Genomic DNA, 16,918 nt, shown 5'->3' on the forward strand with positions numbered 1-16,918 from the left:
AACAATATGCCTGGGAAATATTTGTTAAAAAAATAAAATTTTTCCAACTTACCTTTAACAGCTTCGTAATATCCCAAATCCAGCGTGAATGATTTTTATTTAACCACCAAAAAAACGAAACAATGTTGAAGAAGGAAACTGCAAAGACGCTTTCCTAGTCGTCTCTCCTAATGTATGCTCTTATTTCTTGTTGGCAGGACGATACAAAATTTCTTTATAATGAAATTTTGTGAGATGATCTTGTGGAACTAGTTTTGCTTTTGCGATCTTTTTTTTTTTTTGTTCACTTACAACTTGTAAATCAAAAATTTTTAAAAAAACTTAGTTTTTTTTTTGTAATTTCCTTTTTGATATTGTGGTTGTTGTTGTTTTTTTTTAAGGTAGGTAGAAAAAACGTTGACGTTTCAAGTTAAACTTTTATTGTAGCCGTTTTCTCTCTTTCTCTGTTCTGCTTTTTTTTTTTGGGGGGGGGGGGTTTCTTCTCTTTTAGTTAAAAAAGTTCAAAATAAAAATTTTGCTTAAATTTATTGTTTGAACTTTTTTTAGTGTTGTGTGGTTGCTTTTTGGTATTTCTAAAATTCCAGGTGATCTTTAAAGGGTGTTTAGAAGGAAGAGCTGTTAAACCGGAAAATGAAAAAAGGAAGAAAGAGAATTGTAAGTAAATATGGAAAAAGCTCTAAATTATGTTAAAGTTGTTTTGATAAAAAAGTTTCTTAGTTTTAATTACAAAACAAAATTACAAAAACATAAGTTTTTGTAATTTTGTAGTAAATTTTGTTGTGATTAGCAACATTGTGGATTTTAATTTTCGTAGTTTTTACAAAAATTACACTTAATTTTTTGTTTAAATAATTTAAAAGAAAAATCAACAAGAAAAACTGTTAAAGTTTTGCACTATGCGATGAACAGTGGTACCTCGGTTAAAAATGAATGCTGTAATTCAATGGTATAAACTGTTATACCATTTAAGACTATTAACTAACCAATCGGCTAGTCTATTAACCATTTAGCAGCCTAATCAATGGATTAGTCCATATACTAATCAATACCATAAACGAGTCCGAAAATTCTTCCATTGACTGGTCAATAGACTATTGATTATGTCAATAATTAAGTCCATAGAAGACAAATCAATAGTCAATAGATTAGTCCAAAAAATAGTCAATCGACTAGGCAATGTCCTTGCCAAATAACTACACAATGGTCTTGTCTATATACTTGTCCAAAGACTAATTAATAGACTAGTTAATAAACTAGACAATTAACTTTCCCATAGGCTAGTCCATAGACTTGATTATTGACTAATTAACAGATTAGTCAATAGAATGGTCAATAGTATAAGTCAAAGATAAGTCAATAGACTAGTCCATTCACTAGATTCATTACACTAGTTCATAGACTATTCAAAATACTGGTTCATAGATTAGTTTATAAACTAGACCGTAGACTAGTCCATAGATTAGTACTTTGAATAGTCCATAGACTAGCCCATAGATTAGTCTATAAACTATACCATATACTAGTCCATATATTAGTCAATTGGCTACCAAACATACTAGATCATAGACAATGGACTATTCAACAGACTAGTCAATGGACTATTCAATAAACTAGTACATAGACTAGTTCGTAGACTAGTTCATAGACTAGTTTATGGACTAGTTCATAGACTATTTCATCGACTAGTCCATAAACTAGTACATTGACTAGTTCATAGACTAGTTTATAGACTAGTTCATAGTCTATAAACTATGAACTAGTCTATAAACTAGTCCATAACTAGTCCATAAACTAGTTCTTAGACTAGTTCATAGACTATTCCATAGACTAGTTCTTAAACTAGTCAATAGACTAGTCCATAGCCTAGCCCATAGACTAGTCAATAGACCATTTAATAGACTAGTCAATAGACCAGTCTTTAAACTGTTTAGAGATTATTCAATGGATTAGTAAATATACTAGTCTATAGACAAATACATATACTAGTCCATAGGCTAGTCATTAGACTTAAACTTAAAACTTTTTAAAAGATTAGTAAATAGACTAGTCTATAGACTAATCCATATACTAGTCCATAGACTAGTTCATAGAGTAGTCCGTAGAGTAGTCCTTAAACTAATTCATAGACTGGTCAATAGACTTGTCCATAGATTATTAAATAGTCTAACGACTAGTCGTCAGACTAGTCCATAGACCAGTCAACAGTATAGTCAATAAACTAGTCAATAGACTAGCCCATAAACTAGTCAATAGACTTGTCAATACAATAGTCTATAGGTTATTGACTAGTCTATCGTCTGGTCTATTGACTAGTCTATCGTCTGGTCTATTGACTAGTCTATCGAAAATAATGAAGTCCATAAAACACTTCACATACTGGAATGTATGTCGAGAGATTACTTCAAAGACTAGTCCATGTCCACAATAGACTAGATCATATACTAGTTCATAGACTAAACAAAATGTACACGAGACAATAAAGGAGTTTATTCGCAGTTGCTTAGACTAGATCATTGATTAGTCTATAGAGTAGTAAAAGGACTTAATAGTCCTTTATTACACTTTTTTTCTACACTATTTATAATTCAGTTCTTTTAATCCCAAAGAATTATCTACATCAATCCACTGTTCCCCTGAGTTATAACCAAAAAAAAAGACCTAAATATAAAGAGTTTTTTTAGCCAACATTTTTAACATATATTCATTCACACACTCAGGCGTGCATGCGCACAGAGAGAGAGAGCGAATGCTACAGATCTTGTTTAAAACTCAGAAAAATTGTTGCAAGAAGTTGTTTGTAACCCAAAAAAACAAAAAGCTCAATATTTTTGTGACTTTGTTGACCTTAATTTACAAACAAGGTACAAATCAATATTGTAACCAAGAACTTAAAAAAAAAACTTGTTTATATTTTACGAACAATTTTTGAGTTTAACTATTTTGTAAAAGTTTTTCTATAGAATTCTTAAGAAACACGATCACTTAGCAAATGTTTGTTTTATGAATTGTTTTTTTGTTGGTTAATTGTTTTTAAAATTTTAAAGTTTGTTTTTTTTTTTGTTAAGAAAACAAAAAAAGAAAACATTGTTTTTAAAAGAAAACTTTATTGTAGTTTTACTTTCACATTAATTGTTTTAGTAGCGGTGACAGTAGAGAGGAGTCTTTCTCAGTTTCAGTCACACATCAATTAATGTGAATTGTTTTGAATTTGGAAATTTGTTTTTGTGTGACGTTGGTTTGTTTTTATGAAAATTTATGTGACTTTTTATTTAAGCAATTTTTTTTACCAAAATTTTTATTGTTACGAAAATTTTATTGATTTTTATGTTTTGTAAAAATTATTGAAAATGTTTTTTTTTCATAATTGAGTTCTATTGATTAAATATTAATATTTTATAGGTTTTTTATTAAACTATTACAAAAGAAAATTTTTAAAAAAAATTCACTTCAATTAAGAATATTTAGGAAACTTTAATTTAAGATCTTTATCAAAATACCTTCAAAAATTTTTTTGTAATATCAATTTTAAGAATTTTTTTATTTGTTTAAATCTAAATTTTATTGTTTTTAATTATTTGTTTAGGTTTATGGTTTTTTGATTATTTATTTGAAAAAAAAATTGAATTTCTCCTAATTAAAAACCTAAATTATTTTGTGAATTCATAAATTTTAATTAATTTAACCTCAAGGAATATTCGCGAATATTTTTTTATTATTTTGCCGTTAAGCTATTTAAGTTTCAATTTAGCAAATATTTGTTGAGTTTTGTGCGATTTTAAATTTATAAATATTAATTATTTAAACAATTTCTTATTAATTAAAATATTTTAATATTTTGAAAATTTTTAATAAAAAAACCATAATATACAAAATAAGCTTTCTAATGAGATATACCAGTCTAAAATCGGTTAAAATTTTGTAAATTTTATAGGACAGTAAAAAACTTACTTCTTCAGAAATACCAGTAGGAAACCGTTGCTACACAGAAGGCTCTTAATTGGGGGACAAAGTGGTTCTGGGGTTTTATATTGAGGACCCAGAAACCCCAAATATACCACCGATTACCTAATCATAACACTAGATTCCAAGAATGTGTAAACTGGATTAGAATAAATATGGCGTCCGATGCTACGCGGTTGCCTCTAGATCGGGGGACAAAATGATTCATGGGAAGACCCAGAAACCTCATTTATCATAACACAAGCTTCCAGGAGTGTATAAATTGAATTAGAATATATATGTCGCCCACAGGGCTTTATATATTTAGCGACAGCCAGAAGGCAATTAGAGCAAGATCAGGTGAGTTAAATTTAAGACCGTATTGTAAGAAAGTTTAATCTGAATACTCTCCCGGAGATAATTTTTACATTATATGGATACCAGTTAACTCGGGAGTAGTCCTCAACGTAAGGTCGAATGTAATAACTTTAAAGAGTAGGGAACTCGCGAAAGTTAACCTGACAAACGAAAGGCCATACGATTCAACTCATATCGAATTAAACATATGGATGAGAGAATGTCATAAGGCCTGTGGTAACAATGAAACAATGGTGGGTAGCACCACAAAGATCTTATGGTGTGACTCTGATTAGAGCAAGACGTGAAATTTTCTCAAAATGAGCAAGTCTGAGAGTAATTTAATACTACACGTATCTATCTTTGGGTGAACTCGCAGAATCACGAGCATATCTATCCAAATTTAGACGTGCGGATTCAGACGAATGTAAAATATGTGGAAAGGACAAAGAAATTCTGCAAAATCTTAAATATTTCAATACCAGGGTCAAAGGTCATCCTATATGAATATTTAAAATTTGTTTTATTAAAATACCATTTAAATTAATCTAAATATTATTATTCTCATTTTAAAACTATTATAAACTTTAGCTTTTACTGCAAAATCAAAAATTGACTTTTCAAATTCCTAGAGTTCAAAGTTCATTATATTAAAATATTTGCGATTTTTGTTAAAAATCAGATTCGAAAACATTAAAAAGTTTGTTATTAAGAATAAAACTTAAAAAAGCAAACTTTTATCAGAAAAGAGAGAAAAGAGAGATTAACCCACTTAAAACTGGGGTCAAAGGTCAATATTTTTTGATTTAGTTGTAATTTTTTATTAAATTTAAACAGAATTGAAGAAAAAAAGATGAATTATTATTACAACAGGTCCTATGATATAAAAACAATATATTTTAATAACAGGGTCAGAGGTCAAGCTTTATAAATATTTATATTTTTATTCAAATACTGTAAAAATTAATTAATAATTAAAATATTTTTACGATCAACTTGAAAATTAAATAAACTTATTAAGCTTTTACTTTAAAAGCGATATCTTAACCGTTTTCAAATTTCAAAGGGGTCAAAGTTCAATATGTTATAATATTAACATGGAAATTAAATTTACATTGAAAAATTTGTGACCTCAAGTGCATAAAATATTTTATTTTTAAAAATCTACAATCAAATTTTTTATAGAACAATTTGTTTAAAATTTCATGATTACAATATTTTATTGTGAATTTTGAAAAATTAAGCAAAATAAGCTAAAGACAAATGTGGTCCAATTTGTTCAAATTATATTAATTTATTAATTCTTTCAATATTTTGTTTTAAAAATTTTGAAAAATTCTTCAAAATATTTCAATATTAAACCTGTTGCCGTTTCGGAATCCATTCAACTGAATAATATATTTTTCAGATACAATGTTTTTTTAAATAGTTCAAACATGGTGATTTGATGATTTTCAAATATTTCAAACACTTGTTTGACCTTTAGGACATCAAAGGGTTAGTTTTGTTTAAAATTAAATCTATATTTTTGAGATAAAGTTTTTTTAAACAAAATTTTTTAAATATTTTAAACAAATAGTTTTTCTAGGTTTTGAAAAATTGGACTTATTTTGACCTTTAATACATCAAAGGGTTAATTTTGAATACTATTTAATCGTTTTTGCTAATATTTTTTAGCAAAAAATCTAAATTATTTAAAATATGACCTTTGATCCCATAAAACTAAAGGCTTAAATTAGCTCGATTATAAGGAAGAAGAAGAAGTTCCAAAATATATATCTTTTGATTCGGTTTGTAATATTCTGAAATTTACAATATATTTTTAAATAAAGTCTCTTAGAATAATTCTTTACTTTGTAGATTTTGTTTATGAAATTTTTGAAAAACATATCAAGAGTTTTAAAAATTTGGAAAAAAAAAATGTTGGGGGAAAATTGTTAAAAGATCCAAAACCATTCAAAAGATTTTTAACTTTTAGACATATTTGAAAATATTATTCTGCTGAAAGGATTAATATTATAAGATTTCACTCAAACTATTAGCGATCACAGCGATTTTTCTAAAATTAAAAAAAATCAGATATTTTTGAACAAAAAAAATATTATTTAATTTTCAAATTTTTTTTTAAAACTCCCAAAAAAACTTGTCGACTTTCTTCGAAAATTTTTTCACACATTTTTTTTTTTTTTTGAAAATTAAATTTCAAAACTACTTTTTTATTATCTTAAGTTTTTTCTTTTTTAAATTCAAGCGTTTTCTTTTTCATAAAATCATTTCAAAAATTAACTTTTTATTTCGCTTTTTTTAATATTTTTCAATTATTCGAATTTCTCTTTACTTGGCATAAATTTTGTAATTGATTTTTTCTTGTTTTTTTTTTATTTTTTTCAGATTTTATTTAAAACGCGTTTTATTTTTGCTTTTCGTTTCTCTTGTCCGTATTTCCATTAAAATCTTTTCGCATAGAGAAGAAAACAAGATTTAGTTGTAGCACCGAGTGCTGTTTATGGTTAACTGATTTGTTGTGATTGTCAGTCAGTCAGACTTTTGCCACGATTTGAATTCAATTCCTCAACACTACTACAACTAACACACATACTCACGCGCTCACTTTTAAACATCAATATTATTTTTTTTTGTTTGTTTTAACTTTATGGATTTTTTTTCTGCGTTTTGAAAATATTGTCGATTTTTTTTTGCGGTCTTCTCTCTTTCTCAGTGGCTCTCCTTCTTTGGGGCTTCGACAAGAAGTAACATCATTTGGTTGTTCTTTAAAGTGGAATGAAAGAGTTTTTATTATTGGGGGATGCCAGATGTTGTTGCTTCGACAAAGAATAGACTATGGAGTATACTAAAACCAAACTGTAGACCAGAATATAGAATAGGCTAGACTATAGATTAGACTATAGACTAGACTATAGATTAGACTATAGACTAGACGATAGATTAGACTATAGACTATGGACTAGACTATAGACTAGACTATAGACTAGACTATAGACTAGACTATAGACTAGACTATAGACTAGACTATAGACTAGACTATAGACTAGACTATAGACTAGACTATAGACTAGACTATAGACTAGACTATAGACTAGACTATAGACTAGACTATAGACTAGACTAAAGACTAAAGCCTAGGCTATAGACTTGGCTATAGACTAAACTATAGACTGGACTATAGACTAGACCATGGACTTCACTATAAACTATACTATAGACAAGATTACAGACTACAATATTGACTAGACTATAGACTAGACTATAGACCAGACCATAGACTAAACTATAGACTATAGGCTAGACTAGACTACAGACTATACTATAGACTAGACCACAGACTAAACTATAGACTGGACTATAGAATAGGCTATATACTAGACCATAGGCTTGACTAGAACATAGACTAGACCATAGACCAGACAAAAGCCTAGACTATAGACTAAATTTATATTTTGCCATAGACTAGACTAATGAAAAGTCTGTAGACTAGACTAATGAATGGGATATAGCCTAGACTATGGACTAGAATATAGCCTAGACTAATGAAAAAACTATAGCCTAGAATGTTAAGTAAGCTATAGACTAGACTATAAACTAGTCAATAGATTAGAATTTAGACTACACTAGACTATAGACTAGATTATAGACTAGACTATAGATTGTGGACTAGACTAAAATATGGACTACACAATAGACTAGGATATGGACTACACAAAAGACTAGATTATAGACTAGACTATAGACTAGACTCAAAACTAGACCATAGACTAGACTATAGACTAGACTATAGACTAGACTATATACTAGACTATAGACAAGAATATATACTAGACTAAAAAATAGACTATACACTAGACTAAAAACTAGACCATAGACTAGACTACATACTTGACTATAGACTAGGCTATAGATAAGACTATAGACTACACTACAGATTAGACTATAGACTAGACTATTGACTAGAATATAAACTAAACTATAGAATAGCCTTTAAACTGGGATATAGATTAACTTTAGACAAGGATATAGGTATGTAGACTAGACTATAAACTTTACTATAGACTAGGCATTAGACTAGACTATAGACTAGGCTATAGACTAGACTATAGACTAGACTATAGACTAGACTATAGACTAGACTATAGACTAGACTATAGTCTAGACTATAGACTAGACTATAGACTAGACTATAGACCAGACTATAGACTAGACTATAAACTAGACTATAGACTAAACTATAAACTAGGCTTTAGGCTAGATTATAGACTAGGCTATAGGCCAAACTAAACTATTAACCGGTCTATAGTGTAGTCCAATAGATCTATCTTTGATATTAAAACACGAATAGAAATTTTCCATTTAACACCTACAAAATTTTAAACCTGATCTCAGTAGTAGAAAAACTGAATATTTTTTGCTCTAGAGTCTTGATACATAGGTATATAAAGTTTCTTGAAAATCGCACAAACTATGTACATATTTAATACGAATTGTAGATCAATTTTCTTAAAGTAACTCAATAAAATTAATAAATCTGGCAGCTCTATAAGTAATAGTTATAGGCGCTCTCACTGCCCCATACAGACTCTCAATTACTAATACACTCGCTAGCAATTTACTAGTGTAACACTAACTTTAACATCGTCGCTATTTCTTTTCGCTTATTTTGTTTTTGTTATATTCTTCTTCTTGTTTTTTGCTTTTGTTTTATTTTGGTTTTCTATTTGGAACTTTACTTGATGACTTAGGTCTTAAATTATTCTCTTAATGCGGCGTTGTTGCTGTTTATTTCTTAGTTTTTTTTTATTTGTTCGTACAAATTTAACACAAATACAGACAACAACAAACTGGTTTACAAAATGTACAACAGCAACAAAATCTACAACATTCCTAAAGTTTTATTTTAGCTAGAGCTTGCTAATGCTGCTTACTGCTAAAAGCAGAAAAAAAGTTGGTATAAAATCATTTTCTAGTTTTTAATCTTTATATACGTTTTTAACTAGAAATCAAAAAATTCTTTCACTTTATGTAGTTGTTGTTCTTAGAGAATAAACTAATTAAATTACTAATTACAATTATTATTTTGTTTTTGGTTTAATTAAGGATTTATTTTGTTTAAGTTGCAGATTTGCACACACACACACACTCACTTCATTCACTTGTTGACAGGTTTTGCACAAATAAATTACTAACAATTTGTTAAAAATATTTGTGTAATTTTTAATTTATTATTTGTTGTTGTATCCTCCTCTGTTTTGTTCAATAAATATGTAACTTTTTTGTATATTTTTGTTCACTTTTATTTATTTTTTATACAAAAGCGGTTTTTGTGTAATAGTTTTTTAACTAGTATTGGTTGTTTTTTTGTTTCTTTTTCAGCTTTTTTGCTTATACTTTTATAATTCTTTTTTTTTAATTCTCCGCACTCACGTCCATTCGTTTTAAAACACAACTCTCAACTGAATCCACCAAAACGGTTTGAAATTATTTTCCAACTTGGTTTTCTTTTCATTGTTGTTGCTGCTTTTTACTTGTTGCGCATTTTCTCTAGTTCAACGAGTTTCTTCATCTCTCTCTCTCAATATCTGCCTGGTTTACTTACTAACACTCTCTTTTTCGCCACCTTTATTACAATTGTTTTTCTTTTATTTAGTTTCGGTGTTAGATCAGCTTTATTGTGAAAATACAGAAATTATCACACACACAGATTTTTACAGCGCTGCCAGCTAGACTGACAGAGTGTTAGCTATGTGTGGAATAACGAAAAAAACGCTTAAATCCATGGGAAGGAAATTTTTGAAAATTGTAATTATAAGTAAATATTTAAAAAAGGTAAGAAAGCGGTTTAAAGTTTATGGTAAATTTTTTGTTTAATAACATATTTTTTTAAAACATACTAGTCTGTCGTCTAGTCTATAGTGTAGTCTATAGTCTAGTGTAGTCTAGTCTAGTCTATAGTCTAGTCTATAGTCTAGTCTATAGTCTAGTCTATAGTCTAGTCTATAGTCTAGTCTATAGTCTAGTCTATAGTCTAGTCTATAGTCTAGTCTATAGTCTAGTCTATAGTCTAGTCTATAGTCTAGTCTATAGTCTAGTCTATAGTCTAGTCTATAGTCTAGTCTATAGTCTAGTCTATAGTCTAGTCTATAGTCTAGTCTATAGTCTAGTCTATAGTCTAGCCTATAGTCCAATCTATAGACTGTCTGTCGAATGCGCCATCTATGTTTCATTAAAAAAATGTACACTTATCGAAGACACTTTTCGTTCAACCCTGACTATCAGATGAAGCAATATGTCAAACAGGTCTCAGCTGTATTCAATAATGAGTTTTAATGAAATATAGATGGCGCAATGCAGTTCGTCGACAACAGTGTTGCCAAAAAAAAATTACCCAAAAAATTAATCTCCATTTTTGAATACCAATAGTTTATTTTTTAACGTAATTTAACGGTATCATGTCGATTTACATATATCATAGTAATGCTGATTATTGTAGAAATATTTTAATATTTAAAAATGTAAGCTTATATTGGAACATCCGGTTGAATGCAGTATAGATGAAATAATGTACTTATATCAGCTAAAATCAATGGGTTTTCGGCAATAGTAGTAATACATTCACTGAATTCAACTAAGTACCTTAAAAATTGCGACATGAGGTTTCTTTGTAAGGTATACATGGAGAAGAAACGTGGTTTGATCGTGTTAGAAGTGATTCTGAGTCATTGGACCAATAATTTTGTGCATTACAAATATCAACACATATCCCCGTTAAAATGTTAAAGGCCATAAAACGTTTTTTGCTGAAAGTTTTCTAAAGCCGGCCTCGCACGAGATAACAAGTACGAAAGATAAATATAAATAAATAAATGCAAAAAGTCGACTTTTCGTTTCAACTGTTTATTTAAAGTCGACTTTTAAACTTTTTGCATTTTATGCAAAGTCGTTTTTTAGACTTTTCGACTTTTTTCGGTTAGTTAAAAGTGGACGTTTAGACTTTGTATTTTGTAAATAGTCGACTTTTCGACTATTTTCGCCTTCTTTTTCGACTTTTTCCGACTATTTTCGACTTTTTTTGACTTTGCGACTACTTTCGACTATTTTTGACTTTTTTCCCGACTTTTTCGACTGTTTTCGACTGTTTTCGACTTATTCCGACTTGACGACTATTTTCGACATTTTCGACTTTTTTCCGACTTTTTTTCGACTTTTCCGACTATTTTCGACTTTGGGACTACTTTCGACTATTTTTGACTTTTTCCAACTTTTTCGACTTTTTAGTCTATTTTCGACTTATTACGACTTTTCGACTTTTATTTCCAAAGTCGACTTTTTGGACAGACGATAGTCGAGTTATCGACTTTTTTGGAACAAAATAGTCGACTTCGACTTTTCGACAAAATGTCGATTGTTCGATTATTCAATTCAGGTTTATTTCGCAAAATTTCCACACAAAATTCCTAAAATAATTCCTAAGCTTTTATGAATATGGGGTAAACGACTTTTATTCGCTTTTTTGTTATACGGATAGAATTTAGTTTAACTTTTTCCTTAGACTTTAAGTACCTAAAATGTGGTCGTACAAAGTTCTCTTAAACATTCATTAATGCTTAATAAAGTTATTGATGATTTATGGTAGATATTTTATATGGAAAATGTGTATAATAAACCTAAAATAAGCGATTAATATCTTTACAAATAACGTGGGTAGTACTCAATTAACGTTACGCTACGTCAGAGTAATTAGTGGTTTAAAAATTTAGTGTTAGTAAATTATTTAAGCTTTCTTTCAATTAACAATTCTGTTATTGACTCTTAAGAAGCTACGTCAGATCTTTAAGTAAAAATTTTAATTTAAAAATTGATTTTAATATTTAGCTTTAATTGCTTTAAATTTTTAAGAAATTAATTATTTATTTTTATTAATTAATTGCTTTTCAATACAACTCTGTGTTATAAGTTAACGAAAATTTGCTGCTGGCAATACCGTGACAGTGACTAAGAATTTAGTGTTGGTAAAATGTTTCAATTTCTCTCACACACAATCAGTTGAGCTCGCGATGTGGAAAAGAAAAAGTCGGGCGTGGAAGTCAAGTTAAAATAAATTTTTACTAGAGTTAAAGAAAAAAAGAAAGGAATACAATTTGAAACTTAATTTTAACTTTTACACAAAAGTATTTAGTGAAAAAAGAAAAAAACTGTTTTTTATGGAAAATATATATTTGCGTTTATAAGAAAATGTTTTGAAAAGTGAGAAAATTTGATAAAATTAACAACAAATAAAAAAGGTTTTAGTGAAGTTTTTTTCTTTTTGTTGGTAATTTTTTTCCGAGTGTGTCCGGTGTCGTTTAACAAATAAAAAGTGACGTGACGGGAACGTAGAATTTTTTTTTTTTGGTTTTATTAAAATCTTTTTTAAACTCCTGCTTTGCTAATAAGAGTTCTTCTTCTTGGGCAATTTTTCAGTTATGTACCAATAGAGAAATAGAAAAGGAAGAGAAAAAACAAAAAAGAAACTGAAAAATAACAAAATATTAGGAAAATTTTATTAAGTGTAAAACGAAAAACAGCCGGTTAAGGCAATTTGTTGCTAAATAAAGTTAAATTAAAATTGTGCAAAAAACGAAGTGCAAAAGGAACTCAAGAGAGGGAACAACCCTTTTATTATTTTCCTATTGAACACATCCAACTACTGGATTGTGTTGGGATTGTGTTTTAAAAGAAAAACAAAGATAAAGAAGAGCCGCAAAAGCATAGAGCAGATAAAATATAAATTTTAAAGCAAAAAAAGTGCAGAATATTAAAAAAAATAGTTTTCTTTTTAAAAAATAGTGCAAAAATTGTTTAATAAAAATTTGTAAAATATTTTCTTTTATGTTTATTTAAATTTTTCTCAATAACCTTTTTTGTTTTCTTTAAAAATTTTAGCAAATTTATTAGTGAAAGCTTAATGTCAAGAGAAAAGTTCAAATTGTAACACACAGCATCCAATTTATGTTAATAAATTATTAAAATAAAATATATATAACAAAAAATAATCATAATAAGTTTGTGTGTAGAAAAGTTACAACAAAAAAACAATAAAACAAATTTAAAAGATTTTTTTGAACTTTTTAGTTTTTTTGTTAAAAAGGCAAAAAAATCTAGAAACACAAAAAAAAAAAATAGCAAATCAAAATGGCGCACCAGCAGCAACTTGCCTCGGTGAATTGTTCATTGGATGATATCGATTTAGCTGCTTTAAGGGTAAATTTATTATTTAAAACTTAATTTTAAACTATTTTCTTTTAAATTTAATTTCTTATTCATTTAATTAAAAAAACAACTTAAAAACTAAATTCTAAAACATTGGCAAAAACAAAAAAAAAGATTGCTATGACTTCTCTACTCCATTCATCAAAATTTCCTTTGTGTTAACTTGTCTTTCTTTATTTCTTTCCGTTGTTGTGTTTGCTGCTGCAGCTCTTTTTGTCAGGCTTGGAAAATTGCATTTTTTTCAAAAACAAAACAATAAGAAATGCTTTTAGATAAAAAAGTATAAAATTTATTGTAGTATTGTTTATATTTAGAATCATACCATGAACTAGTCTGTATACTATTATATAGATTGTTCTATGAACTTGTGTTTAAACTAGTCTATGGACTAGTGTATAGACTACACTATGGATTAGGTTATTCACTATCTATGAAATTGTCTATAGACCAGTCTTTAAACTAGTCTATAGCCCAGTCTAGAGACTGGACAATGGAATAGTATAGACCAATCTATAAAATACTCTTGCACTAGTCCATAGAGCAGTCTATAAACTAGTATATAGAGCAGCCTATGAACTAGTCTATAGACAATTTTATGAACTAGTGTATAGAACAGTCTATGAACTAGTTTAAAGGAAAGTATATAAACTTGTCTATAGACCAGTCTATGAACTTATCTACTGATCAGTCTATGAACTAGTCTATAGACCAGTCTATGAACTAGTCTATAGACCAGTCTATGAACTAGTCTATAGACCACTGTATGATCTAGTCTATAAACTAGTTTATGAGCTAATCTATAGACCAGTCTATAGACAAGTCTATGAACTGGTCTTTACACAACTCTATGATTTAGTCTTTGGACCGATTTATTGCTGTTTCTATAGACAATTATTTGAACTTATCTATAGACTAGTCTAGTCTATAGGTAAGTCTATGAACTAGTCTACAGACCAGTCTATGAACTAGCCCATAGACCTGTTTATGAACTGGACTTTACACAACTCTATGTATAGACCGATTTATTTATTTGAACTTATCTATAGACTTATATATGTATATGGACTTGTGTTACGATCAGCCTACTTATCTTTAGATTAACCTATGGACTTGACATTGATTCTAGAATGCTGTAGTATATTGACGAGTTACTGAACAAGTTTCTGGTCAAATTAAGTAATGGATTAGTCTAGGATCTAAATTATTTAATACTTTATAGACTAAACTGTTTACTAGTTACTGTCCTTGGCTATTGGCTACTTAGTATTTTAGATGATGAACAAGCCCGTGGACTATTCTATTTGACTACTCTGTAAACTTGTTTATTGACTTGTAAACGGCTTATTTTATTAAAAAGTCTTATTTATATACTATTAAGCTGTCAATATCGTTGATTCCTAATAAGTCTATATACAAATCTGTTGATTAGTCAATGTTTTATTTAAAAAACTACATCAATGGTGCCTCAAGTTCGAGTGTTTGGGGGGACTTTATTTTCCTTTTTCCTCATTTGTATATTTTGTATAAAAATTTTTCGGTTTTGGAGGGAAATTTCCCTTCCCCCTTACATCCGCGCCTGATCTAGCTCATGGACTAATCTCTGAACAGGTACATAGACTGTTTCTAGATAAGACTATTGACCAGAATCTATGTCAAAGAATATTTAAAAATATACAACTGTATTAAATTTTCCATCCCTGTTTCTCGCCGTATGTTGTTGATTTTTGTATATTTCTTGTTCTATGTATGAGAGTAGTTTGCCGTATCCGTGTTTATTTGTGTTTTGTTGTTTTTTTCTGTTTTCTCTCTATTACATTTTCTTTTCTTTTTTGTATGATTTTCTGTGTGTGTGTGCGTGTGTTGTTTTTGTGCGATGATGTTGGGGTTCTACGCCCTCTTTGTGCTTCTTTGTGTATTGCAAGAGTTGCCAAATGCAAATAAATGTCAATTATTTGTATGCAAAATTTTGCAATAAAAGTAAATTTTATTTAAAGTGATAATGAAAGTGAAAATTTTTTTTAAATTTAATTATAATTTCTATAAACTTAATTTTATATAGTTATCAAGAGTTTAATAGTTATTAATTAGTTATGAATATTACAAAATTTCCCTTATAGATTTTGAATTACTTTATCATGTTTTCTTTTAATATTGTCAAAAGGTCAAAGGTTATTACTAACAATAAGCAATTTTATGCAGGTATATAAAACTATAAAATATTTTGCTTGTCCTTTCTTAATCCTCTTAAATATTCAGTACCTATTACATACCTATTTCCCTTAAGACAACTTATGCGGGAGTAAAACAATTGGAAAAACACGCAAAATTATAAAATATTAAATTATTTAAAGATTTGGAAATTTTATCGTAAATTCTATTTTCCGAAAATTTCATAAAAACATTTTAGTTAAATCTTATTATAAAAATATTAATAATTGAATATTTTTAATAATTTTAATGATATTTCAAATTGAATACTTCATTCTCTCTTCACTAAAAAATACTCTCCTTAAAACCTTGAAATTTATTGTGTAAAATTTTAATTATATTATAAGATTATAAACTACAATTTCATAAGAAAAAATTATATATTTATTAAATTCAATTACATATGATATTACAAAAAATTTCCTTCAAAACCAATGACAACTTGAAAGCGATAACATTAAAGCAAAAACAAATTATTACACTACACTCCTCTTACACTTGCTTCTCAAAAAATAAAAATGTAATCGTATTTTTTTCTTAGAGTTATTGTTGTTATTATTGTCATTGCATTATAAGTGAGTTTATTTATTAGTGGTTGTTGGCCAAATGGGGGTGTGTGGAGTAGAAAAAAAATACTGAAATTTTGTTATAAAAATATTAAAGAAACATGATTTCTACTCCTCTATTTACAATTATTTCTCTGTTCATTGAAGGGTAGAGTAACGAGAGGGAGAGAGAAAGAGAGTGAGAAATGGGGTGTTTACAGGTCATTGAGGAAAAAGAATTATATTAATGAAATATGAGCTGTTGTTGATATATTGCTTACGAAATAAAAGTAAATACTAGTGAGAATAGCAGTAATAACAACAATAACCGCAACAATAAGCTTGTGAAATAAAGAAAATATGGCAAAGAAAATGCAAAAAAGAGGAAGAATAGAATGACCGGCTGGTGGGGTAAAATAATGTGAAAATAAGCATAAGTAATAGAGTTTTCTCTATTACTTATGCTTATTTTCACATTATCAGCCGATCACGAATAAAATGTCAAATAAATAAATTTGTTTATAAAAATTAAGGAAATAAAAAGATTTTGATAGATAGATGGATAGATAGATAGATAGATAGATAGATGGATAGATATATAGATAGAT

At 28.2% G+C, this 16,918-nt stretch overlaps 1 protein-coding gene and 1 long non-coding RNA gene across 11 annotated transcripts in view; one reads left to right on the forward strand and one right to left on the reverse strand.

Annotated features, from left to right (window-relative positions):
• Nucleotides 1-468: 468 nt before the first annotated feature.
• LOC111679210 lies at nt 469-9,770 on the reverse strand. The gene is made up of 2 exons (XR_002762595.2): nt 9,453-9,770; nt 469-615 (listed from the first exon to the last, which is right to left on the reverse strand). It is a non-coding gene; the product is annotated as an uncharacterized LOC111679210 (long non-coding RNA).
• Nucleotides 9,771-12,337: 2,567 nt separating this feature from the next.
• Nucleotides 12,338-16,918, forward strand: part of LOC111686932 (misshapen-like kinase 1) — a 59,615-nt gene continuing 55,034 nt past the window's right edge. For 3 of the 10 annotated variants that reach the window (XM_046951292.1, XM_046951290.1, XM_046951294.1), the window contains exons 1-2: nt 12,338-13,092; nt 13,231-13,548. In XM_046951292.1, the coding sequence (XP_046807248.1) occupies nt 13,480-13,548 (69 nt within the window). In that variant the 5' untranslated portion in view covers nt 12,338-13,092; nt 13,231-13,479. Of the gene's footprint in view, nt 13,093-13,230; nt 13,549-16,918 lie in introns of those variants that run through there. The other 7 variants (XM_046951285.1, XM_046951293.1, XM_046951289.1 and 4 more) reach the window with 5 other exon arrangements.

Source organism: Lucilia cuprina, chromosome 5 (assembly GCF_022045245.1).
Source record: "Lucilia cuprina isolate Lc7/37 chromosome 5, ASM2204524v1, whole genome shotgun sequence".
In the NCBI taxonomy this organism is placed as follows: Eukaryota; Metazoa; Arthropoda; class Insecta; order Diptera; family Calliphoridae; genus Lucilia; species Lucilia cuprina.